Below are 27,858 nucleotides of genomic sequence, written 5' to 3' on the forward strand. Positions count from 1 at the left end.
GCAGGCAGAATGGGGGGGGGCGGGGATATCAGTCTCCCTTCTGGTAAAGGATACGCACTCGAGTCTCAAGAATGTCCTTACAAGTAGTTGTCTTCACACGATGTCAGGATGACCCTGTGTCATTCACTCTGGGGCTCATTCATCTCTAAGCCAGGGGCACTCAGGCAGCTACTTCACCTATTTATTTAGGCCATGCACCACTGTCTGTCTGGGGAGAGGAGACAAGTTACTCTGCATCCAACTGAAAGCAACAGGAGGTGTAAGGAAGACAGAAAGCAATTCTCCTTGGAAGCCAGCCAGTGCATCCTCCTGCCAAGATTAGCAAGGATAATACAACAGCTATAATAGAAGGAGGAAAAGACTTGTACAAGACCTAGGAGACCTGGAAAGTAATAAGAGGGAAAGGAGGATGCACGATGGACATTCTGACCTTTGAAAAAGTCAGTGCCTCTGCCTCTTACTGTAAGAAATGTCCTCCTGAAAAGGCCTGTTATTCCACTGGGTCTCTGACCTGCCTGGAATGTTCTGTGCTTCTGAAGACAAGCTTACTGCAATGGTCACTGGAGTATGTCGTGTCCGTAAGACAATGGCACTCAGTTTTTGCTAAAACACTAATCAGCTGTGAAGATAATATTTGTGTGTGCAATAGTTAAGTCAGAAGACTTTGAATAAAGATTTACATTTGAATCAGTAGCAGATTACCCTGTGTATTGCATTGTGGTCTTGTGAACACCACAGTAAGGTTCCCTTGAAGAGAGACCCCTCTTCAAGACTGTAACCCAGAAACCATGCCTGTATCACCAATCTTCAGACTCATGGCTTGCAATTTCAGTTCTTATCCAAGTTTTTACTCAGCCTATGTGATAACATGAGCCAAATCCTTAAGATAAACCTCAGTGGCTCTTTCTGTCTGTCTGTCTGTTTGTCTTCTGTCTGTCTGTCTGTCTGTCTGTCTCTCTTTCTCTCTCTCTCTCTCTCACACGCACACATGTGTGTGCGCGCGCACACACACACACACACACACACACACACACACGAGACCTAGTAGAATTCAGGTAAGAGGTATTGTTGGATTGGGCTCAGATGACAGTGATGTAGCTTGGTATATGTTTCATGAAAGAGTCCATAGGGTTTATTAACAGAAGGGATATGGAGAATGCGTCAGAGAGGAGTCTACAGATGCACCCATGTTTTAAGGCTCTTATTCATATAGGAAATCTTCGGAGGAGCAAGTGAGAGGGTAGCCTGGGATTTACATACCCAATCTCAGCGTATGCTTTAGATCTTAGCACAGAGACATAGGGAGAGCAGTTGCAATGAGAAATCTCTGTAAATCTGGAAGTCACCTCCACGTGATTAGACAAGACACATGGATACAGAGTGTGGTGGATATAGAGCATGGTGGACAGCGGCGGACTGGGCTTCTTCAGAAGGCCACTGAGAAGGGACAACAGTAGGTGGGAAATCAGGTGACAGTAGTTTCCCAGAGGTGGAGGAGGATGTTGGGCCGGGAGAGTTGGAGTTATTGTGTAGATGCTGTTGCTGGACCACATTTGCTGGAGATCTAGAAACTCTGATCAAATTTAACCACACAGAACATGTGAGTGACCCCACTAGTGGCCATTTCAGTGGGTCAGAGTGTCAGAAAGGAAAGAGGAGAAAATGAAAACAATATTCTCTTGTTCTGAAGGGAAATTAAGAACAGGGTACTTTTGGAGAGGGTTCTAGTGGTGTAGGGAGGTGTGTTAAAGAGAGGAAAGACAGATGGATGTGTACACTAATGGGGATGATCGGCAGAGAAGGTAACTTTGTGGATGTAAGATAAAGTGGGCATAATTATAAGAAAGAATTTATTGAGGAGGTAAGATGGGTAAGTGCCAAATAATACAATGAATAGTTAAGGCCATCTTTTCTGTGACCTTCACCTACCCCACTAACATTAGTTTTCATTTACCTGAACCTTTACTCCAAGTAAAACTAAAGTAGCATTTCTTTATGCATGCTTTATCTTTCCACTTAGATAGCTTTCCTGGGTCAGACCATTTGAACTAAACGAGAGAACTTTTCTCCCCCATCTCAGTCTGAGGAAAGGTGAGCTAGTCTTTCAGGCTGTCTCAAGTGTATGCTGCATGAGGTGTCCCTGCGTAGGCCTCCTACAAGTGGTCTGTCTTGGTGGTAGTGCCTGGTGGCTGCGCTTAACTCTGAGTGATTAGCTCTTCAATCCGCTTGCCTATGACTGCAGGACCACCAATGGACATGGAATATGAGAAAACATTCAGTAACCCATGAGCTTACCTGGAATTTTGACATTAGAAAAGCTAAAGAACCTCTCTTCATTTTACTACATCCATAAGCCTTGTGTTTTAATATTGCATATTGTTTTACTTAGAAGATGGGAGGGGGTACCATGATTACCACTCTGAGAGATCCTGCTTCCTTCACGAGACATTGCTCCCCTCTCTCCCACTAGGCCTGGAGCCTTGGAAGTCTCTCCATGCCTTCTATGTAGAAAGACAGATTTACAGAAGTGTTCCATGTCAGTAGGAGATCCTGTGAGGGATGACATTGTAATTCTGGGGTCAGCACCTGCTGATTAAAACTGTTCTTATTCCAAAACTTGGAAGAGAGATGGATTACAGGGCTGAGTACTGGTCCAAGATTTGTTGTACTTAGCCTAAAGTGAAGCTGACACCCAAGCCATGTACAGAGATGGAGCCCTGCATCTCACCATCCCCCATTGAGGACCTAGGGGTGCTACGGCCATTATTTGGAAGTTAGAAAAAAAAGGAAGGCAGTTTGGTACCAAAGAGAAGCTCTCTTTTTCCCTCTTTTCCCCCCTTTCCTGACACATACCTCCTACCCATTCACATATTCACAGATTCATGCATGGGTCTCTGAAAATATTTCAGTGCAGAATGAATAAATGACTGAGATGCTAAGGGACATTCCACAGCCACAGGAAAGGAAGACTTTTCTTATTAGTCCAGTTATTTCCTGATGCTTCTGTCTCCAAGATCTCCACTGCATAGCCAGCTTGTCTTATTGTATTAGTCCAGATAGCCCTGTAAGGTAGATTTATAGCCTTACCTTAGTGATGAGGAATAGTGATCTCTAGAGAAGTGTAAGAACCTACCGAAGGATACACATCCTGGCTTAAACCCAAAAGACATTTAATTTCAAATCTCTGGATGTCAATTCTGGGTCTAGTGCTCCTTCTACTCCAACAGGGTCAGTTAACTTTCTCTTTAAAGGACTAGCTAGTAACTAATTGAGGCTTTGCCAGACATGGCATGCAGAATGTTTGCAAGCCTTAGTTCTATTGTTGTTAAGAAAACAGGATGGGGATAGTAGGGAAAAAACAAAGGAGGGAGTCACAATGCTGGATAGGAAATGTACTCATTACCTTACTCATGTAACTGTAACCCCTCTGTACAGTATCTTTACAATAAAACAATTAGAACAAAAGAAAACTGGATGTAGACAAATGGGTGTGGCAATGTTTCTGTAACATTTTATTTATAAAAGCAGCTGGTAGGTAATTGGGGAGGAGACCTCAGACCTTCTTCAAAACTGCCTGCTACCTTTTTTTTTTCAACCAGTTACACAAGGCCTAGGGATAGCTCTTCCACTCCTTCAAAATGCCTATCTGTACAGTGCCTGCTGGCTTTTCCAGCTCTTATCTGTGTCTCTCTTGGATCTTGGATGGGCATTTGTGCTTCAGGCCCATTGTCAGGTGATTAAGAGCCCAGCTCTATATTTCTGACAGCAGTGGTTGGCAGAAGGGCCCGCATGGCTGAGATAAGCCAGCATGTGCTGGAGAAGGGGGCTGGCCGCGTGGGACGCGGGTTTCATTCCTGGAGAGGAGTAATAAGCATGTAATTGGCTTTTCAGAAATGTGCAAGCTGCTACAAAGCCTATTTCTCCTGCTCACCCTACTCTCGTCAGAGCAACCCATGCTGGCTCACCAAGAGCTGGGTGGGCTAAGTGGATTTGCATTAGTGACCAGCTTGTTCTAAATGAGCTCTAATAGCTCTGAGATTGGACAAGGCAGAAGGTAGGTATATACCATCAGCAATAGACTGCCCTCCCCGAGGGCCAGAAGGATGGTTTTGGGAAGCGTTTGCTAGGCCCACTAAGAAAGATGAGGAAAAGAACACTGGGCAGTTTCCGTGAAGGGGGAGGGGTTGTCTTGGAACTATAGATAAATCCACCCTTACATCATCTCAGAGGCCGCCTTGAACTTGTGGTTTAGGTAGGTACTGCCTATCCCCAACTCTATTCAGTCCCAAAGCGTGCTATGATTGATATTAGGTGTAGTGGCTTGAAATTCCAGCACTGAGGAGGCTGAGGCAGGAAGATTGTGAGTTCTACACTAGCCTGGGCCATATAGCAAGACTCCATCTGAAAAAAAATTAATAAGAGAATAAGTGAGTGATCACAGGTTTCCCATAATGACAGCATGCTGAGTTAGTATGGTGAGTCAGGTGTCAGATACTAGGCTGGGCCTGAGTTCCCAACTTCTTTCTCTCTGTTCCCTAGGGCATCACTGATCCATGTGAAAACTGTAGCCATGTTCTTGATGGAATACTTACAGAAACAGTAGCTTCCACTTTAAGGTTTAACTGCCTTTTCATGGCATGATTAAAGCATAAGGTTTTAGAGACAGAATCTGTTTCTGTGTTGTGGATGATGACATGCTTTGTAGCACATATCTATGTGACATTCTGTGCCCCTGAGTCTCTGGCTACTGATGCTTGTCTTCTCAGTAAAGATGTGCCATAGGGTAGATGCAGTCACTGGTGTCCTACCCCACTGGCAACAACAGCAAGCCTTTGTAGTTGTAAACAGCTGGTAGATCATCAAGGCCTTTGACAGACACTCCTTCGCTTTATTCCTACAGTGACTACATTCCTATGTTCCTGCAGCTGGGATGTCATTATTCCCTTTTCTCAGAGGGACAAGCTGAGGCTCTAAGCGGGTCTTTTTGGGAGGGGGTCACAAAGGGAAAGCTGAGGCTAGAAGCTATTCTCAGGAGGCTGTAGGCTCCAGACTAAAGTGGCAGCAGCCACTTAACCTCTGTAAGGAGTCCTTGAACTTCCTGGGGGCCTGCACCATGGCATACCATTATCCACTGAAGGCTCCTTGGGAGCAAGGCTGGATAGCACAGTTATTGTAGGCCCATGTCCTGACTAGGCCAGGCTCTACAGGTTACAGAGAGCTTCTCAGTGAGAGAATAACTGTCTGGGTGTGGCAGCCTGAAATTCCAGCTCTTAGGAGGCTGAGGCAGGAGGATCTCCTGTGTGAAGCTAGCCTGGGTGACATAGCAAAGACCTCATCTAGAACAAACAACAACAAACATCTCATAGCATCAGTGAGGATGGTCAGCAACCTCCAGTCCCCCATGATGACAATGTGACAGGGCTGGAGAGTCAGGTGTCAGACACTAAGCTCCGCAATTCCAGAAAGAAGCGTTCTTTCTAAGTGAACCTTAATTAAAACCTTCTCAGAATAAACTCTTCAATCAATACCTTCTCACCCCACATGGGGGCTAAATGAGTACCGTTCTGTTTTATGTGGGATAGTCTCAGGAAGCAGTGCTGCTCAGAGGCTGGGTAGCTCTGCCTTCTCTTGGAAGGTTCCTGTCCTCGGGAACCTGTCCCCATTCCTGAGACACCAGGCCACGTGGGGTGGTGATTTAGGACACCTGCATTTGAAGCCTGACTGACTGCCTTGTACCAGCTTGTGGCCTTGGAGACATACTTAATCTTTCCTCCCTCATGGAGTTATTCTGGGGATTATATGAGATGATGTCCAATAAAGCGTTAAGCACAGGACCCGATGTGTGACTCTCCTGTCTGCCACCTTTGTGGGGGGCTGGGCTCACTCAATCATTCTCTTCCTTGCATGGCCACTTAGTGAGCATCTCTTCGTGCCTGCAGGGCTAAGCTAGGCAGGAAGTGGTAGGGATTCAGCATCTGACTACTCAACATTCCTGAGGCCTACGTGCTGAGTAAAATCATCCGGGCTTTCCTCTTGTGCCCATGCCTACAATTGTGCTCATACCAAAGAACCTTATTTATAATTTCCTCACTCTTGTCCATTCAGTCACCTTCACTTTTGCAGGGGACATTTGTTAAATATCTTAAAACAAAACAAGAAAATGATCAAAACCTATCCACCTCTTCTTGGCCCCTTATCAGGAATGAATCATGTATGGTAGCTATACCTCTCCAGGGCTTCTGGAGCTATCTTTTCCTTATGCCTGACATCAAATCTACCATCGCTGGCTTCCCAGTGTCTGGCTACTTGCTCCCCAAGGATTTCTTCCTTTTGCACCCTTTTCTTCTCTTGAAGATTGCCTCTCCTGGGGCTGGGAAGCACTGAGAGGTTGGCTTTGACCTCCATGAGGAAATGAGTGCTGTGCAGCCCTCAAGGCCAAGATCCTGTGGCGAGAGTAATTTTACCCTTGTCGCTATAACTACAGATGCCCTTATTACTCACACGGATGTCTCACCCTTGTTTAACAACATATTAAACCATTAGTCTCCATGCCAGTGGGTTCATCTAGTTCATAGTGGCAAAAGCTGATCATTAAATCCCTTTTCCCTGCTTAATCGCTTTTAAATTGGTTGCCTTTTAATTCTATCAAGTGCCCTCTTTCTCAGCAGTTCACAGTGCCCTGTGCAGTTCAGGTCCACCCAAGATGATGGACAGTAGGCTTCCCCGGTCTTACTGAGAAGTACTTACAGACTGTAAGATTCAGGGCAGAGGCTAGCCAGGATTCTCTTACTGCAGAGTGTAGAAGGGGACTGATTTTTGTTCCCCTTCCCCTTCCTTCATCCTCTGTATCTGGAGCAGAGGTGTCTAATCCTAAACACTTCACCACTTGGAGAATCTGGGTCCTCTGTAGGTAAAAATAAAAATCTTAAGTTTTCAGTAGGAAATTTAAATTATTTATAAAAACGGGGAAGTACAGTATATGTATTATTTACAGTGACTTCAAATGGTTGTAGTAGAGTTTGGAAAATTCATATCACTAGCATTTGTTAGCAATGCCTGTAATACACAAAGGGACAGAAGATGGCAGATGAATGCTGGGTATCTGTCGGGGGAGGTGATCTAGCCTGCCATGGGCCAGGGACAGTTTGTGTCTTATGAAGACCATAGGATGGAGGGAGATTAGAGTTGTAGGAACCTTTGTAAAATTATAGGGGCAAAATTGATTTGTGAAATACAAATGGCATTAACAGATTGAGCGTGGGACCAGCCAGCCTATGGCTCAAATGAGAAGGCTGCTGCAGCTGGCTTTAAGGCCTTGGCTCATCCATAAAATGCTCCTCACATTATTTGTCTTATAAGGTTGTGCTTAGGATTCAGTGAATTATAAGGGTACTGCACATAGCAATGAGCCTAACATATAGTAGTCATGATAGTTAATACCTAGTGAGCAGTTATTATATGCCAAGTTCTACTTTAAGTGGCCCTTTGAGTCCCAAGTCAGATTGCATAGCATCTGGAGGCAACCTAACATGAATTCTCCCAGGAGTAGGGTAATGAGGTGAACAAGACAGGGAAGATGCTATGTTAGGATGTGGATTTGATTGCAGATAAGCTTTAGCCTGCTCCCAAGGGCATTCCTGGAGCAAGAATTGCCTAGGTATGGGACCTGTTCACTCCCAGAAGTGGGATGAAACTTTCCAGGAGAAACAGATCTTGGTCAGTAGAGGGCAGGTCTCTTTAGAAGGGGGCAATTGTGGACAGATAGCTGTGAACACTTCCAGCAGTTTGGGCATGATTACACAGGTTCCATGGAAGGGATCTGTGTTCAGTCACAGCAATGCCCACTGCAGTTTACTCTATTCTGAGCAATCCATTTTCCAACCAGCTGCAGCTTCTCTTGGATTCACAGTTTCTAGAAGAGCTGACTATACTAGGATATGGCCTGTAAGGGGGTGGGGGTGGATAATTGCTATAATCTAGTCTGTCTGGCATCTTTGCAAGAAGACGAATTGAGAGATATGCCAGGGATGAGTGCATACTAAGATGAGACCAAGTAAAGACACAGGGAGAAGAGACACATCTGTAAGCCAAGGAGAGTGGCCTCAGGTAAAACCACTCGTGCTCACATTCTGATCTTCTAGCCTACAGAACTGTGAGAAAATAAATTTCTGTGGTCTAAGCCCTCAGGTCTGGTGGGATTTTGTGATGAGGCTGATATAGGAGCACGATAGAACATTCTTGGTCTTGCTCTGAAGTTGTTCGAAGGTAGAAGTGGATTCTTACCATCGCAACTCAGATTTTTCCTCCTTGCTCTCTGCCATGATCTGGTCTAGTCAGATTGCCTGGTGGAGGGATTCCTGAGGCCTTGTTTGCCACTTTAGATTCCTTTGTTGCATTTACTTATTACATCTCTTTCATTTCTTCCAATCTGTGATTCCTTTCTTCATCTTTCCTTGTCTTTCATGACCTTAAACTCTGTTATTTTGTAGATTCTCTCTCTATTTGCTTCATCTGCAGTATCCTCTTGATCACAATACAATTGTGTTTTTGGTAAAAATACTGGATTTGAAATTGAGCCCTTCTCAGTACATCATTTTATGGATATGTGATATCAAAATGTCTTATTATAGGTGATGTTAACCTTGACCGCTGGTCTGAGGCAATGTCTGTCAAGTGTCTTCAACTGTAAAATTACTAATTTTCCACTTTGCAATTAATAAATATCTTGGGGGATGTACTTGGAGGCCCTGTGAGTATCCTGAGTCTTGGTAGGCATTAGCCTGCTAATTTGGGGATGATAGATGTAGCCTTTCCTGGACCCTTTTTGTAAGGTGTAGTTGCCTTTTCTCTGTAGCTCCCTTTCTGGGTGTAGATTTCACAGTACCCTATTCAGGGGGGGGAGGCTGCTAACTCTCAGCTCTCAGTGGCAATGAATGGTTGAATTCTGTCATAGCCACTGAGCATTAGTCCTTGCCTGCTTCATTTTGCTATTCCCTCACCTGCTGATTTGCAGGTCAGTCTCTTGTCACTTTCCATGTTTCCTCCTTTTCTCTGTTTTTCCCGTTGATTTAATTATGGCCGTAAAAATTTATGCAGGGGACAGCCTCCTGAGTAGGATTACAGGTACCTGGCCACTAGTGCCCAGCTTTTGACTTTGTGTCTCTGTGTGTTACTGTTTTTTATGCATAATTTATAAGGTGATTTTTAATCAACATGTCAATTTATGCATACCATGCATCTTGATTAATGTAATCTCTTTCATCATTGTCCCCCCGTATCTCCTGATCCCTTCAATTTACTGGGTTTCGTTTTTACGGATATACATTGAATACAATGACTGCATTCACCCACCTTTGATAGTGGGTTTTAACTCAGGACCTTGCACTTACAGGGCAGGCATTCTACCATCTGGGTCATGCCCCTGCTCCATTCCTGGCTTTTGTTTTGAATGATATCTTAATTGACTATGTGATATCATCTAGCAGATTCTTCTGAGTGGTCTCATAGATGCTGCTAGAGTTTGGATTTTGAATGTTACTCAAAGGCTTAATCCCAGTCCAAGGCACTATTGAGAGGTGGTGAAAAACTTCAAGAGGTAAGACTTGGTGGAAGGAAGTTGGGTCATTGGGAATATGTCCCATGGCATGGGTGGGGCCCCAGCTCCCTGTTTCTCTTTTTTTCTTGTTAGTCACCATGAGGTGAGCAGCTTTCCTCTACCATATGCTTCTTGCCAAAATGCTGCCTTCTAACTGGCTCAGTAACAATGGAGCCAGCTAACCATGTACTGGAATGTCTGAAACTATGGGCCCAAATAAATTTTTCCTCCTTGTAAGTTGAGTCTCTCAGATTTTTGTTACAGTGATGGAAAGCTGACTGACACAGGGGCTGTAAATCCCTGAGCCCTCAGATGGTGAGTGCCTCTCGCCTTCCTAACTTTAGTATCATCTCTGCAGGTTCAAATGCCCTGGAGCCACATCTAGAGCATGCCCTTGTGGATGTTGTTCATTGTCCTCGGTGTCTCATAGTCTGATTCCGTGGGAAAGTTTGCGGTCAGCTAAACTTTCCCTCTTTTGCAGGTGATTTGTTAGTTCTGCCCAGATGCATAATGATTTCTTTCTTGAATTTCAAGGTTCAGTACCCCAAACTAGGAAATGTCTTTATGTCAGTTGCTTCATATCAATTTTTCATGGGATGTGGCTTGTTCTATTAATGCACATGGTCAATTCTTTACAAGCTTTAAAAACACATAAAATAAATACCATTTTGTCTGTTACATTCATTTCTCTGTTTGAGATTCATCATCTCTCCAATGTTAGAACGTGTTTACTATTTCACTGTATATTTTCCTCTTTTGGTTGCTTTTTAATCACCTAAGTCATTCTTCTCTTCAGTGACTTATCCAAGGTCCCACTGCTTGTGGGCAGCAGAGCAGGACTGGGACCTTTTAGCTGGTACCAGTAGTTAGATTTCCTGCTGTGACTGCACTGTGTCTTGCAGTTTCTACACCTATTTTTTGGCTCTCTAAAACTGTGTTGTGATTCTCTGTTTTTAAATTCTTTTTTTTTCATTGCTTTGTTTTATCGTCTAATCATTTTATTCTTATTTTATTAAATTCATGTTCTTAAATTGCTATATAACATGAAACATGTTTGGGTAATTTTTTTCACTTCCAAACTGGGAAATTTTTTTGTGTGGGGTGGCTATTTTATTTAAATTTATTCACACAGTACTTATTCCATTCTCTGTTTGCTTATTAGCTCTTGGGACCTTATTCCTCATGGTATCATCATCATCATACAATTTGTTTTCTCCTTGCCTCACTTTGAGATTAATCCATTCTTGAATCCTTTCCCACCAAGTCTGAGCCTGTTTATTTTCTCTGTGAAGGACAGTGGAGAACTGGCAATTCTGTATCTGTCCACTTTTCTTGACTAAGGTGGGGGAGAAGAGGAGAGCTGGTCTGAGAGCATGAACAGTCTCCATTAGGCTGTTCAGCCTCTCTACTGGGTACTTGTGATCCAGAGAGAAGACCACCAACGCATATGAGTTTGGAGGAAGAGACCCACTCAATATCAATTCCTTATGTGTCACAACCTAAGAAGCGAACTACAGAGTCTAGAGTTGCTTGGCTCACTTTGCCATGTTGAATTAATGATGGTAACAGTTTCATGTAAAGATACCAGTAGATGGGGCAACAGGATTAAACCAGTTGAGATCCAAGGTCTGGGAAAGGACTTTCAAGCCATGGTGAAAAACTTGGTGGCCTTTCTTCCAGAGATGTGATCCTGATGTAGTTAAAACAAGTCATTTTAGCAGCAAAAATAAATGATAAGAAAAATTAATATAAATCTAAAGATTATAAATTCCCCAAATCTAGATGTTGTTGAGTTCTGTAGAGAGGACAAAGGAGCACCAAGGAGTGAAGAACTTCTAGACAAATTGACATCCTCAGTCTTCTTAACCCTTGGTCCACCTCAAACACATTCATCTTTTGTACAACAACCCCTCCCAGAAGTGTGCTCTAGAGTTCAGATGTCAGCCAGGGTTGGAGTGGCAGGTCTAGGGGATGACTCTAGAAGTTGATGGTTTTTTTTTTTCAAGCACAGAGAAGAGACCAATTATAAGGCCTGCACAGCAGGCCTTGTTAATGTGCTCAGCCTGGTGTGGGCAGAAGCTGGCAGTGCTGGAGAACCAGCTTTGGCTCCTTAAGGGACATCCTGGAGGGGAGCAGCGAGACCATTATTGATTTCTTTGCTATAAGATATATATCCCCATGTAAGTTTATCTTTACAGAGAGACAGGCTGTCCCCTGTCCTGGACTTGACAGTCAGTCTCCTGTGGCTCCTGTGGCTTCAGGGTGGCACTTGTCACACATAGGGTGATACTATAAGTAGAATTTTGTAGCTGTGACTTGAGGAACATTCCTCTGAGAAGGACTATGGCTTTCATTGTATTGAGAGGGGGATAGATCTCCTCAAAACAGTTAAAAATTCCTGATAGGTGGCAAAACTGACTGGAGACCTAGCAGGCAGATTCATCCATGGATGTGAGGTAGTGAGAGTCTAATCTAAAAGAAGGGTCCTTGTTCTTTCTGGGACTCCTCCCTGCCTTGCCAGTGAGGCTACCCTCCTGTCCTGTGGATGCACAGTGTGCTCTTTGCTTTGCTAACAAGTTAAGTTGCAGCTATCATTTATTGAATACTGAAAGTATGCTTGGAGCAGTGCTCAAAGTGTTTGATTTACCAGTCCAAACCATTAGATTCATAAACTTGACACAGTGTCGTAGCATAGGCAGATGCCAGTCTCTTGGATGGGAGAGAAGGGTAGTCACTTGTCCAGAGTCAGAGATAGTTACTGGATAAGAGATACAGACTAGTTTTCTTGAACATCCACTTTGTTGTCTGTCTGTTACTCTCTTCTGTGTGCTCTTCTGTATCAGTATAGTCCAACTCTGAGGCCCTGAGGCCTGGACTAACCATTTTTTCCTCCTTGATCCGTTTTCTTTCTTTCTTTCTTTCTTTCTTTCTTTCTTTCTTTCTTTCTTTCTTTCTTTCTTTCTTTCTTTCTTCCTCCCTCCCTCCCTTCCTCCCTCCCTCCCTCTCTCCTTCTTTCCCTCCCTCTCTCCCTCTTTCCCTCCCTCCCCATCTCTCTCTCTTTCTTTCTTTCTCTCTCTTTCTCTTCTCCCTCCCTCCCTCCCTCCCTCCCTCCCACTCTCCCTCCCTCCCTCCCTTCCTTCCTTCTTTCCTTCCTTCCTTCCTTCCTTCCATCCTTTCCTGGTCCTGAGGCTTGAATTCAGGCCTGGGCACTGTCCCTGAACTTTTGTTCTCAAGGCTAGCACTCTACCACTTTGCCCACAGCTTCATTTCTAGCTTTTTGCTGTTAATTGGCAATAGGAGTCTCACAGACTTTCCTACCCATGCTGGCTTTGAACCACAATCTTCAGGTCTCCTGAGTATCTAGGATTATAGGCATGAACCACTGGCACTTGGCTTGAGCTTCTTTTGATGGAGCCCAGACCTTTCTGGTCTTTCTTTCTTGGACACAGGATCATTGCAAGTTCTTTGTATGTAGATGGACATGTTCCTCATCTTGCTGTTTTCTTGCTGGCCTCCCTTGGGTAGTTATTCATTCTTTCTGAACCTCTTTGCTATGTGTGACCAGAGGTTAATAATTATATTCAAATATTGGAGCATTTAGGAGGAGAAAATGGGCATTATCTTCACCAGATATTTGAGGAAGTACAATGAATGAATGATGAACAAGATTCAAGTGTCTCTGCTTTTAAGGCTATAGCCTAGTTAGGGAGGGAGGCAAAAAACAAAGAACTTCAAAAGAGTTCCCAGTGTAGGCCTTGACTGCCCGGTCCCATGAAGGACATCAGCAAGATTCTAGAAGAGAATAGGAGCGGCATGATTCAGCTTTGAGGATTCATGAAAAGTCTTCTGAAAGGTGAAGCACTTTCTTTCAGATTTGATAGATGAACAGGAATTAGTCATACAAAGAATATTCCAGGCAGAGTGCCCAATTGACTTGGAGACCTGAGATGGGAGAGCTGATCTAGCCTTTACAAATAGTAAAAAGGCTAATGCATGATGTTCTCGAGAGCATCATGAATTAAGAAGGAGGGTGAGGGATGAGACTGGAGAGTTTGAAGGTCCAGATCATGTAGGGCCTGGTTGGGGGGAGGTGGGGAGAAGAGTGAGAATGTCATTCTGAGTACATAGAGAGTCAGAACTGGAGAGATGAAATCAGATGTCATTTTTGAGAAGGTGACATTGGAAAAGGGGTTGGAGAGACATAGAATGGAAGTATTGAGTCAAGTTGTGCTAATTATGACATTCTAGAACAGTCAAGGTGTTTGGGTATGGGTGCAGAATTAGGAGAAGGTAGAGTAGACAGATGGATGGAGCTATGTTTAGGAGGTAGAATTGACAAGAGTGTGATGATAGGTTATTATGCATTCAAGTGATCGGTAAAGTGAAAAGTGAGGGGGAAGGAGATGTCCAGGGTGACTCTCAGATCCCTGTCATGGGCTGCTGTGTGGCTGGAGGTGCCATCTCCTCAACTGGGAAAGCTTGGGGGATGCTAGTAGTGACAGGCAGGCAAGGATTCCATCTTACCCTTTCTAGGTAAGGTACTTGTGAAACTCCTGTTAAGTAGACAGTGTTTAATATAGACTCAGAGATCAAGAAAAAAAGTCAATCCTGGAAAATGGCTTGGGGGTCTTCTCCCTGTGGAAGCACAACTATGGAAGGTGTCCCTTCTGATGGGATATATGAGAAGCAAAGGAGTGGAGCAAGAGGCAGAATAGGAGGAGGACTGCAGATGAGAGGAAGCTGAGGAGGAATAGGAAGATTTGAAAGAGGCATTAACGGGGGGATAAATGTTGTTCAGAGTCAAGAAAGACAGATGCATTAACTTGTGGGTATGCAACAGGTGCCCAATAAATGTTAGATTGTTTTCCTTGCCACTCCCCTTCTTCATTTGTTCTCTTAGTTCTGCACATTCTTGGCCTTTCCCCTCTGGTTACAATAAGAACTCAAGTAAGGAATGCAAGGATGCATGCATACATGCACAGAGTGAACGAATGAGTGAATTCCAGTACAGCTATTACCGGTGAGCCTATAAGTTGGGGTACTTGCAGCCCAGGACCTTGGTTTTATCCTAAGCTAGGTCACATGCAAGCTTCCTAGAAACTGATGGGTCTTGTCTAGCAGAGGGTCCTTGGGGAGCCATTCTCATGCTAGTCAGGCATCCTGGCCTGAGCAATGCTGGTCTTTCTGGCTACCCTGTAGGAGACGCCTCTTCTCAGCAGGTCTTGGGAATCCCTGTCGCCTTCCCTCCCCAACCCGTGTTGAGTACACTGTAATCACACAATTATGATGCCATTAAAATGTCACATTTGAAGAAATCCATATAAACAGAGCATTAACAACTGCCTGAAAATTGTAGTCTTTACCACTAATGACCTACTTTCTCTACATACCGTGCCCTCCTGCCACCTCCACTCCGCTGCCTCTTTCCCCAGCTTTGATTTCCAAGGCAGACAAGAAGCTGCAGTCTGCTTTTCTGCCTGGAGAGCCTTAATGGTTAGTGCACTGCGAGAGGTTCTGGAATGAAGCCAGAGATAGCCAGGACAGAGGGAGCCGAGTATTGAGTGGCTGAGGGCAGGAGACCAGATGATGCCACACCCAAGCAGACTGAGATACTGAAAGGTTCTTGCAGAGGAGTTGGTCCTGGGGAAATTGAAAAAAGTTGATGGATTGAAAACATCTGAGGACCAAATTCATTTGAGGATCTAGACTTCCTTACCTTGGGAAGAAGAGATGGGACCTGACCCATGGTGACCACACTTCCTACATAACAAAATGGGGTAATGCCCTGCTCACAGAGAGAGACCAGAGAGCCTTGCCACACTTCTGCTGTGAATTCTAGGCAGCGATGGAGGTGGGCAGAAAGGTGAGAGGATGATAAGGATTTCGGGACTGTCAAACTCATATTTCAGAATATTGCTCTGGAAATGCTGTTCAGAGGCTGCAGCTTCTTTGTCTTCAGAATCTAATTTTAATGCGCTAAGGAAACAGATTACTTAAAGGAATCTTGTAGTGGGTTCGTTTTATAAAGTAAGACATAAACTAGAACAGCTCAGGCGAAGTGATTAATTGCTTGCCAATGTATCTCAGTAGCAAATCTAGACCACATACAATACTGGGTTGGATTAAAGTAAGGGTGTGCCTCATTCTGAAAAGGGAAGAGACATCTATTGTGGAAGAAAAGAAATTGAATCAGAATGTGGGGATATTTCAAATGTTCTCCTAGCAATAACATCCCTGTGGTATCAGGAAGGACCTGCAGAAGGGATCATGCTACAGGGGCTCTGGACAAAGAGTAGTGGAGATGAACATGTCGTATGAAGAGCAATCATTATTGGTGCTTCCCAAGGTGAGGGTAATGTCCCCGTGTATGGTGTCAATGTAAGCAAGAAGATGATAAATCTCCTTTGGACAGTTCATAGGAGATGTCATAGAAGAGGTTCCCACAGTGTTGTGGGACGGTATTGGGGACAGGCTCCTAAGGAATGCCTCCCTGATTTTTAGCCTACGGTCATTATCACTTGCCATGCCATCTGCAACACTTACATTTGCCCTTGGCAGAGGCTGGCACTCCATCCCCCTCCATTGGCAAGCGTGCATCTGAAAAGTGTGGGTCTGCTTTTGATATAAAAAGAGCCCCTTCCATGAAAAGCCAGCCAGCAGCCCTCCCGGAGTCCCATGAGATAAAGTCATTTCGGAGTCATTCGCTCCTACCCCACACCTACGAATTCAGTGGCTGACCTAGTTTTGAGGGAGCCAGAGGGCATGTGGATGTCACCTTATTTATGGAGCAGATAGAAAATGTGCTCAGCTTGGCCCTTGCTGCACACAGTATCTGAGGAGATCTGTCTTCTACCTCCAAGGGACAGGAGAGAGGGGGAAACACATTCTGTTCTGCTGAGAGCTGGAGGATTTTTGCTAGTGTCACTTTTGGGAAATGAGTGACAAGGGGACATTTAACTCTGAAACTCTCTTTCTAGCTGAATTCAGGTTGGGCACTTGAACAGTTTGAGCCTGTGCTATGGAGAGGTGTTTCACTGAAGTATAGAACCCAGCTGCTGGCCAGTACCTCTATTCTCCACTTTTCTTGGCCTGTCCTGAGACAGACAAGGAGGAAACCTCTCCATGGCCCTGTCAGGTCCTGACCAATGGTGTACACAGAATCTGTTGGTGTGTGTTTAATCCCAGCATCTCATCTCCACTTACTTTCTGGGCGGCCTTGGCTAGCTCATATTAATTTAACAAAACAACACTTGTTTCCGCTTCAGGAAAGTGAGGTAATAGTCCCTATCTAAGGCTTGCTTGTGGTATTTAAGGTGTGGCACTTCTGGATAGAAACGGGTAGATGGTAAATGCTACACAAGGAGTATCTGCTATAATAGTCAGCATCATCGTGGGCCATTGTGTCCAGTGTGAGAATTTGTCACTTTTTCAAGCCATTCATTATGCCTGGTTTCCCACAACTTCCAATCTTGATTTATCCCCAAAAGAAATCTTCTTTGCCTGAGAAGAAGCTAGAGGGATCTTGAGGAAATTGCAAGCCTCACCTAGCCATGTCGTTTGTATATTCTAAGGTGAGCCTGGCCACTTCAGCGCAAAGCACTGTTTGGGGCTGACAAGTCTAGAGGATGAGAAGGAACCAGAATGTGAACAGACAGCCTCCAGTCCAGGCTCTTTAGCTGTCTGGAAGCCCCGGGTCTGTGGCAGCTCCAAAATTCTATGATCCTGCCCCATCTCAATTGGCCAACATAGCTCCACCTCCACATACATAAAAAGAAAGCATAGAGCTTTATGTCTAGCTTTCTCAACTGATAATAACCTTATGTATTGTGTTCTTTAAAATAGTTTCTTGTCTTATCATGTGCCTGGTACTCTGCTCAAAGACATAGATGAGATGAAGATGTGGGGTAGGGTAGATCTTCCAAGGCCCAGGAGACATTAGCATTGATAATAACTGATCCCTACAGCTGCTGGACAGTGAAGTAAGCCATCCTGTTGTCTGCGGATGCTGTCAGAGACCCCCTATCTGCCACCAGGAAGGAAAAAGCAGCTGAACATAAATTGGCTGAATGCAAATTGCATTTTCTCTCCATTAGCATTCAGCCTCCAGAAGAAATAATAGTAACCACAGCCATGTCGACAATAATAATACGTTACATATGCATTATGCCTTACCAAGCAATTTTTCATATCTTATCGTACTTCTGAGATGAGATTTGGGCCAGTAAACCCAGCTGGGGGAAAGGATTAGTTTTACCCTTAGGATGGAGTGAGAAATTGGCTGTAAAAGGTTGAAAAAGGAGATGTTTTCAGGATAACCTTGGCCCAAAATGTAGAATACTAAACCCAGCCATGCTCAGGGCTTTCTAGACAGACAAGATCATCCCTTGAAAGAAAAAAGAATTCATAAAGCATGATGCTTACTCTGATCACTTTTTTTTATTTGTTTGACTCTGTTTTTTGGCTTTATTTTACAAGCTGTTTCCTTTTTATACCATTGCTGTCACAATCTGGTGGCCTGCAGGCCAAATTTAGCCCATGTCATGTTTTACTTTGCCCAAAGGGAGGATTAAGGCAATGTAACTAGGCAGGTATTGTGCCATACCTATGACATCTGTATTCTCTCACGTTTCCATTCTCAGTGACCCCAGGCCTGTTCATTTGTGACCCCTACCAGATACCTTAGTTCAGTAGGGCCCCTTGAAAATTGCTTGGCTCCATAGCTATTTCTTGCAGTTAAAGAGCTTTCTAATGTTGCTTTACGATATTTCCTGGTCCTGTGTAGCAAGCTTAGGAGGAGAGAGAGAAGTCTGATGTTTGAAGAGAGAGCCTTTTCTCACTGAGAAATCCAAATCTTGTTCCTCGCATGGCCTTCTAGAAGCAGTTCTCAGTGGAGTAAGCCTCTGATCATGAAGTCCCACCTCTGTCCTGCCATTATGGAAAGATCTGTTCTCCCCAACTGTCCTTAGGAAGTGGCTGCAACATTATGCTTGCAGACCTGCCCTCAATCTAATGAGGTGGCTCTGTGCCCAGCCCAGGCGGATTATGTATCCCAGAGACAGTGTATTTCAGTGTCTAACACTATCTAGCTAACCACTTCTGATTCTTCCACTATATCCAGTCCCTCCTTGGTTTCTTTTGGATGCTGGTTACTGCAATTGGTCCATGGTCTCCTCCAGCAGTCTTCTAGATATAAACAGATCTACCCTCTTGTGCCACTGTGCCACCTACAAACTTTTTCTCCTGAGCTCCCTGTGGATACCTGGCTCCCCTGTGGCCTTGACCTCTTGCCATCTGGTTACCAGAGCTGAAAGACACAGAGGCTTCTCAAATCCTAGTGATCAGCTTACTGCTCCAGACTCTGAACACAAAGAGAAGGGATGCACAAAAAAGAAATAAATGGTGTGGGTAGAACCAACTCCCTTAGTCTTATATCCACCAACAATTGGGAATATTTTTCAGGCAAGTGACCCATCATTGGAGACACTTATCTACATAAGGGAGTTTGGGGTTTAGTCTCTGTGTGTGGGATTATAGGTGTTTGGGAGCAGGAAGCAAGACCCATCAATATCAGCCTTCATTCATCCCAGTATGTGCCAAGAGCCAGTCCTCCTCCCTTCACCACGCTGATTTCCACTTCTCTGGTACCCCCTCTCATGCTAATTAGTAAGCAAATTAATCTCCATATAAGGTCCACATGGTGTAAGGTTTTTTTTTTTTTAATTCCAGAAACAAAAACTGGGCTTCTGTCCATTCAGCTAATCATATTATATTTCGCAGTTGGAGTTTTCAGGCAATTATAATAATTACTGGAAGTTTTCTTCTTCCCAAACCTGGAAGCTTCCCCCAAAGTTGCATTTGCCTGTGGTGTGCAGTTTATACGCGGGCGGTGAGTGCATCTATGGGACGATCATGGGGAGGTGAGGCTAGGCGGTGCCTAAATGAGACCGAAGTCAAATGGACAAAGAGAGGGATCTAGGCTGAGTGTCTCCTCTCAGGAGCTAGAGACACCACACCGGAGCACATCTGTTCTCTAGCACCTGGCAGATAAGTCAGGAGGGAGAGGAGGAAAATGGGAAAAGGAAAGGAGGGGGTAGAAGAGAAGAGTAAACTCATCCCTGTTGAATTATATGCTTTCTCATTTTGTCTGAGAAATAGCCCTTTCCTCCTCTATTATATGTCCATTCTATCTATCAAACTCCTTAAGGAGTGACGCTCCTATAATTAATACTAACCATTAAACGACAACATTGAAGGAGCAATTGCCTAATTCTGAGGAAAATTTAAATTTATGACCAGCACCCGTGATAAAATGAATACTAAAGAGAAGGAGAGAAAACCCTGCGGAAGATAAATAGAAAGCCAAGTGGGATATTGACTTGATCCTTCTCCAGTGCAGGGTAATTTGGCTTCTAAAGTGAGTTAGATCATAATAAATTAAATTTAGATTTCTGCACATCAGTTAAATAACTCCCAAGACAGAATTCCAGTGAGAAGAAGAGGTGATAATACATGGAGGAAATATTAAAATGAAGATCTGATCTAATAATCCATAATTGATGTGCTGTCCCTTGGTGTGGGAAAAGGATTTTCTAGCTCTTTCTTTTGTCAGGAGCCCAGATGATTGAGGGCTGGCCTGCCCCTCCTTTGTTGGAAATGGTCTTACCCACTGAGGGGAGTCTGCTACCAATAGTCATTTCTTTTCCAAACCAATCCCCGCACTAACACCTCCACTTGTATGCTAGGGCCATGATTAGGAGAGGATAATGTTGTACTTCTCTTTGTTGGCTACCCTTACATAAAAAAGGTCATTCCTTCTGGTTGGGTAAGACAGAAATATAGGGAGGCACAGAAGTTTTTATTTTTGTTTTTCTTTCTTTTTATTTTTTTATTTTTTGCCAGTACTGGGGATTGAACTCAGAGCCTTGGCACTTATTCCTTAGCTGGTAGGCTGGTGCTCTACCATTCTAGACATAACTCTGCTTCTGGCCTTTGGTTAATTGGAGATAAGAGTGTTTTGGATTTATCTTCCCTGACTGGCTTTTGAACTGTAATCCTCAGATCTCAGCCTCCAGAGTAGCTAGGATTAAGGCATGAACCACAAGTGCCTAGTTTAATTTTGTGACTAACTGGCAGGAGAAGGAAAGAACCTGGGCTGGATTGGAATATCTGGTAATTAAGAGCACAGAATTTGAAGTCAAGTATCCTGGGCGAGAGTCTCAACTGTGAACTTATTTTGACCTGAGGTTCCTTTGCTTCCCCAGCCTCAATTTTCTCATCTGAGAAATGAGAGCAATATAACTGTACACTTCATAAGGCTCATGACAAGGACATTGGTCGTGACATTGACAGTGGTCAGTCTGAAGCATTTTCAAGTGGAAATGCTTTGCAGGTTCTAAGCCTTTCACTTTGACCTGAGTTGTATTGACTTTCATTTCTAAAAGTTCTGTTTGGTTCTTTATCACATCTACCTGGTCTTTTTTTCTTGTTAATATTTGCTCCTTACTTTAAACATTATCTACAATTAAAACTCTTATATCTGAAGTCCTTGGAGAATTTTAATCTATTTATAGTTGCTACTGATTTTTGCCCAGAATGACTTATTTCCTTGTATATCTGGCAAGTTTTTGCTATGATTGTATCTTTGGAGGAACTTTAGTGAGAATCTCAGGGTGTCAATTGGAGATGCTTCTCTCCAAATATACTTGCGGTAGATATATACCCATCTGGATCACTTTGTCCTCTTCTTGGCTTAATTGAATCAGATTTGAGTACAGTTTCCAGTTAATCTTTTTTTGTATTTTATTTATTTTTATTTTTTTAATTGTCAAAATGATGTACAGAGGGGTTTCAGTTACATAAGAAAGGTAATGATACATTTCTTGTCAACTTGTTGCCCCTTCCCTCAATTTTCTCCCACTTCCCCCGCCAAATCCTCCCAAGTTGTACAGATCATTTCCAACATATTGTCTTATATAACTCGCTGTTGCATTGGTTCCCCCCTTGTCCTTTGTCTCACCATTCTATTGTTCCCCTTCTCTTCCCTAATTCAAATAAATGTATATACAATACCAGGCTACCAAAATCAAATACAGTAACAACAAGGGATATACGATGGGGGGAGAACATACAAAAGAAACAAAAAATCATATAGTACATTAAAAACAACAACAAAGAAAAACCTCTTGTGTCCATGTCTTGGAGTTCATTTCACTTAACATCATCTTATATTGTCATATGTACATAGCTATTGAGCTATTCTGCTCATCTGCTAAGATTATCCTAAACATATTCTAATTATTGCAAATAAGGGAAACCATGGGACCTGTTTCTTTGGGTTGGCTTACTTTACTTAATATGATTTTTTCCAAGTCTTTCCAATTCCATACAAATCGGATGGTGTCATTCTTTCTAATGGAAGCATAGCATTCTATTGTATATATATGCCACATTCTCTTGATCCATTCATATACTGAGGGGCATCTGGGTTGGTTCCTTATCTTAGCCATGGTGAATAATGCTGTGATAAATCTAGTTGTGCTGTAGCTTTAGTATGGCCTTGTTTGTGGTCATTTGAGTAAATGTCCAGAAGTGGGATTGCTGGGTCATAGGAGAGCTCCTCAAAAGATTACACATAGAGTTCCAGTTAATCTTTTCCAGCCAACATTTAACTTCTCAGTGACCTTTACCCTTAGGGAAGCTTCACATTTTGTTTTTGCTTAGCGTACCATGAGCTACCTCTAGTTATAGCACCTGTATCTTCCCTTGCCTCATCCTTTCTTGCGCATTGACGAAAATTGAACATGGAAACCAAGTTTGTTGTAACTTATGTAGGGTTAGCATAGAGGGTCCCATGGGACTATCTGATCTGCCATGATGCTAGGAGCAGACAATTTCAGTTATGGGAAGTAGAGGTGGGCTGGGTAGGAGGCTCTGGTTCTAGAAACATCTGGTATGTGAGCAGATAGAATTCTAGTGCCCCACAGGTGGCTTAGAAGTGGGCCTATTAAGGGCAGTATAGCTACAAGATAAACACCCACTATGTGCAATTGTGCAAATCATTTATCCTCCTCACAATTCAATTTCCTCACTTAAAGTTTTGGATACAATTGTCTACTATATTTTAGGTTTGTGAGGATTTGAAACAGCCACTCCCTATGAAACTCCCCATGGGGAACTTTGATCATTTCCTTGTATGCCAGCTTGCTAGACCACTGTGCCTAGAAGTTTGGTCAAACATTGTTAGAAGGGCTGGGAAGGTGGCTCAGAGGTAGAGTGCTTGCCTTGCATGCCTGAGGCCCTGGGTTCAATTCCTCAGCACCACATAAGCACAAAGAATAAAGCCAGAAGTGGCGCTGTGGCTCAAGTGGTAGAGTGCTAGCCTTGAGCTGAAGAGCTGAGGGACAGTGCCCAGGCCCAGAGTTCAGGCCCCACCACCCACCAGACCCCAAAAAACCCCAAAAAAACAAAACAAAAAAAAAACATTGTTAGAACATTATTCTGGATATTTCTTTAAAGGTGTTTTGTAAAGATGACATTAACATTTGAATTAGTGGACTCTGAGTAAATTGGATTACTCTCCATAAAACAGGGGGGTTTAAATCCAACCAGTTGAGGGCCTTTAGCAAACAAAGATTGAGCCCCTAAGGAAGAAGAATTCTGTCAGCAGACATTGCTTTCGACTTCAGGCCACAAGTCTCAATACATAACTTTTTCTTCCTCTCTCTTTTATTTTTCCTGTAGTATTAGGGATTGAACTCAGGGCCTCACACTCGCAAGGCAGGTAGGCACTTTACCCTTTGAGCCATGCCTTGAGGCCCTTTTTGAATTGGTTATATTGAAAGGATGGTCTTGTTTATGCCTTGGCTCGCCTGGGCTACAATCCTCCTATTTGTGCTTCTCTGTGTCACTGAGGATATAAGTACACTATGCTGTACCCTGCCCCTGAGTGAGTCTTACAAGCTAACGTGTGGCTGGGTTGACCTTGAACCATGAGTCACTTGGTCTCCACTTCCCAAGTAGCTAGGATTATAGGCTTGAGCCACTGTGCCCAGCTAGCAGTTTCTTCCTTTCTCTTCTTCTTCAACTCTCCCCTACCACTACAGTACACACCTCAGATTCTGTTTTTCTGGAGAATGCTGAGAAATACATTCAAGAATCTGCAAATAAATGAACAATGATATTAATCTTATCAATGTCATTGTTTTAAGCAAGTAGGCAAACACTTTCCCATAGCTAAGTCAAGTCTGGGCTCTTTTTAGGAGAGGGTTCCTCCATAGAGATATGATGGGGTTGGAGAGAGAAGGTGTCTCACCTGTGAAAATAAAATATGGTAAGCTTCAGGCATCCCCACCAGCATAACTCACAGAGCAGCTGTCTAGGAACCCTGGATGTAGAAGCTGGCCTTCACAGTGGGCAGTTTCCTGGATGGAATACCATGCCCATGCTATCTGACTTAAGAGCTTAACCCTTTGGTACACATCTTACCCTCCTTGTTGTTCCTGTCTATGGGGCATGAGAAGCTCTACAGGAAGATTAAACCAGCAGATCCATTACTTGCTTTCCAGTGAGTAAGTAAGCTACCTATCAAAGCTTTCTAAGCTAATCCATCCTGGAACAAATAGGGGTTTGGGAGGAGTCTGTGATGATCTCTGTTCATGCATAACTATGAAATGTTAGTGTTGCTATCTTAAACTCACCTTCACTGTTATTCAACACATTCAGTTTTCCCTGTAGGAAAGCCCAGCTCCCCATGCAGGCTGTATCACCTCAAGGGGTATCAGTGTAGCAAGCTATAAAGGAAATCTGCACACATGACACCTTGAGAGAAAGAGAGAGAGTCCTTCTACTGATGTCTCCCACTGACAGTTCATATCACTTCTCTTGCCAGTTTGGCTATTGTTCTGGCTTTCTGGGGCTAGAATTCCAGCTGAGTTCTCACTGTACCCTCCTCTGAAAAGCAGTTCCTACCAGATATGCTGAGGATGCTCAACTATCTTGTAATGACAAGTACGGTGCTGAGCCTTTTGCACTCTTGACTCTGTGCCTCTGTATTGGTGTGAGTAGAGAGTAGGGGGCTGGGATGATAGGTTATAGGCCCTCATAGAATCCTCTTTCGTTGCTATGGGTTCTTGACCCTCTACTTGCTTCTCCAGCAGATGAATAGATCCATTCAGTGTTTTCCAACAGAATCCCACTTTCATAAATCAGGTGAGATAATCAAGGTCACTCTCCAACTAGTCTCTTTGTGGAAGTTTTCCTCTCTCTACTCCATCTCATATTTGTGATCAAAGACAGTTTCCCGATGACCTGCTTCCTAAGACCCCAGCTTTCCTCCCTCATGTCCTTGTTGCAATCCACATTCCAGACTCTGCCCTCCTGATTTAGCTGTTCCTTGAATAGCCCCTGCCTCCTTATGATGGTTAATTTAATATATCAACTTGACTGGGCCCTGCAGTGCCCAGACATTTGACTGAGCGTTATTCTTGGTGCATTATTCTCGGTGTGGTACATCATTGAGGGTATTTGTGGATGAGATGATCGTGTGGATGGGAAGACTGAGTAAAGCAAATTGTCCTCCTGTACTTGATGGACTCATTCATTCCGCCAAAGCTGGAACAGAATAGTGATACCAAGAGGGAACTCCTCCCGCCATACTCTCTTTGACCTGGACATTGCTTTTGTCTACCCTTGGACTCAAACTGCAATGTTAGCTATGTCTGGATCTCCAGCTTGGCTACTACAGATCTTTGTCAGCTTCCCTATCATGTGAGCCAATTTTGTATAATTTTTTAAAATAATCTCTCCATAAACTTAACTCTCTAGCTCTAGCTCAGTCACTGTGTCTTGCTGTGTCTCTGTCTCTGCCTGTCTTTTTCTGTCTCTCTTACTTAAAATAGCCCTAATTAATTTAATGCCTTTATCTGGTTTTTGTTACATACTTATTTTCTCCTCAGTCATCCTTTAAATGAAGCCAAGTCCCTACCCATTCTTCAAGATTTAACTCATCGGACCCTCCTCTAGAAACGATTCTATTTCATTCTTCTGTGCTTTCAACTTTGTCACTGAGATTATATGACTAAGCTCACATGGTATGACGTGGCATAAGTATGTCCAGGCATGTCTGTCTTTAACATGACAATTTCCTCTAGGTCAGGGATCATTCCCACCTCCCTCCTCTCAGAGCACTATGAGGCTCTCAATTTATTTAGAGAAATGCAGTGAGTTAAATTGACCATGAGCCATGGGAGAGAGTTCTGTGGCCCATCCCATGAAGGTGGGATGTCAGGATCACCTCAGGGTGATGTTGCAGCCAGACGTGACAGCTGTTAGGCTGTGGCATTGTACGGTACCGGCTGGGAGTTTCTGAAATGCCCCCACCTAAATTCCCCTGAGCATGTTCTGTAGCAGCAGTATCACTGGATGTTAATAAAATCAATTATTGGATAAAAATCACTGGTTTCCAGAGCTTCATTTTGTGTTATTAGCAGGAGAATGCTGTTCAAAAGGAGATAACAGAAAGGGAAAGAGAGAGATCCATTACCAGATAAGATCACCAGGTGCCTGAGATGAACAGGAAGTGTGGTACGGCCCTCTCCCCTGCCAGGCGGGCCCAGCACCTGCTTTGCTGTCTGCTGAGCCTGCTTTGGGCCTTCCTGCTCAGATGCCTCAAGCACAGAAAAATTACTCTTCCCTCAGATGAGCTGGGGACACCCTTCAGAGGATACAGCGTGAGACTCTTGCATAACAATTGGGGTCAAGAACATAGGAAAGAGTATCTCATGTTTGGTAACAGCCCTGTTTTTGATGGGTTGCACATCATTATAGATGGATCATCTATTTTCTGTACCCACCTTTCCCATGGCAAAGGAGGAGAGGGTGATGGTCCTGGAGTGCCTGCTCTGTGACAGCCATTGTCCCAGCTCGTCTCCAATCTCCCTGGAGAGATTTGCTACTTGAGAGAGAATACTACAATTCAAGTCCTAGTCCTGCTACTTCCTCATTGTGAATGTGGACCAGAGCTTACCTATGAAGACTATTTTCTCACTTGCCCAGTGGGAATATGAGCAATTTTGTGAAAATTATATGAGTTAAGGTCCTTGAACAGTGTCTGCTATGTAGCACTCAGTAAATGGCAATGACCATTGTTGACATTGTTCTGATGGGATTGTTAATGCTCTGTCTCTGGCTTCATCTTCAAGCCTGACATTGCCAGAATAAGCCCCATCTCTGGGCACTGTGGATGGATGGAAGTGACTGGCAGACAGGTAAACCATTCTCATAGACTTCTCATTTGTGTTCCATAGCCTTCTGATGCTGACTGGGACGACCTGTGGGAGCAATTTGATGAGCGGAGGTATCTGAATGCCAAAAAGTGGCGTGTTGGTGATGATCCGTACAAGCTATATGCTTTCAACCAGAGGGAGAGTGAGCGCATCTCCAGCAATCGGGCAGTTCCAGACACTCGCCATAAAAGGTACCTCCTCCTCTTGCTTTCAAACCACCACCCTCTACCCTGCCTTCATGTCAGGCTGGATCAATAGTAGGCTTGATCTGGGGGCCCACTCCATGTCATGCTCAGCGCTGAGAACTGGGGCAGCCTAGCTATTTGCCACCAGTTGGATACTAAAGAGAGAACGATGTGGTAATTTACCATTTGTGATACTGCTTACCACCGTGAGCCATCACAAAGTTCCTACTTGCTTCCAGGAGGCTGAAGAGGATAAAGGCCCACCTGAGAGAGAATGGCTACCCCCACACCTTGTGACCACCAGAGGAAATACTTCCTGTGAACTCAAAAGTGCTTAGTTAGAGCTGGCAGATTCTCACAGCCTGCCTGGCTTCCAAAGTGGGACACAGTAAGATGGGAACACCCTGCCGAAGTCATCTTGGTGTCTCCTCTGGCATTAAGAGACTTCCTGTGACAGCTGGTAGAAAGAGAAGCCAAGGGACATCTTCACTTGGTGTTGGTTCTGCTGTCTGCTTGCTTGCCACCCTCTTGGACGGGCCATTTCTTCAGTTGGTGCCAGAGATCAGGCCTGGCACTGTTAGGAACTTTATTTCCCAGTTTTCTTTTTTTTTTAAATTTTATTTCATTGTAAAGATGCTCTACAGAGTGGTTATAGTTACATGAATTTTCTTTAAAGGAGGCTTTGCGAAGATATTTTGTCTGATTGCCAATCTAAGTGATAGCAGCCTTTATGCTTACTGGTGAAGCCTGAATGAACAGATTGGTCTCAACTCTAGAACGTTGCTTCTCAACTCTA

General features: G+C 43.8%; 1 protein-coding gene across 1 annotated transcript in view; it reads left to right on the top strand.

The window, feature by feature from the left end:
• Nucleotides 1–27,858, top strand: part of Galnt14 (polypeptide N-acetylgalactosaminyltransferase 14) — a 210,270-nt gene that overhangs the window by 107,263 nt on the left and 75,149 nt on the right. The window contains exon 2 of the mRNA XM_013013786.1: nt 26,899–27,068. Coding sequence (XP_012869240.1) covers nt 26,899–27,068 — 170 coding nt within the window. The remainder of the gene's footprint in view (nt 1–26,898; nt 27,069–27,858) is intronic.

The sequence above is a fragment of the Dipodomys ordii genome, unplaced genomic scaffold, assembly GCF_000151885.1.
Source record: "Dipodomys ordii isolate 6190 unplaced genomic scaffold, Dord_2.0 Scaffold20, whole genome shotgun sequence".
NCBI lineage: Eukaryota > Metazoa > Chordata > Mammalia > Rodentia > Heteromyidae > Dipodomys > Dipodomys ordii.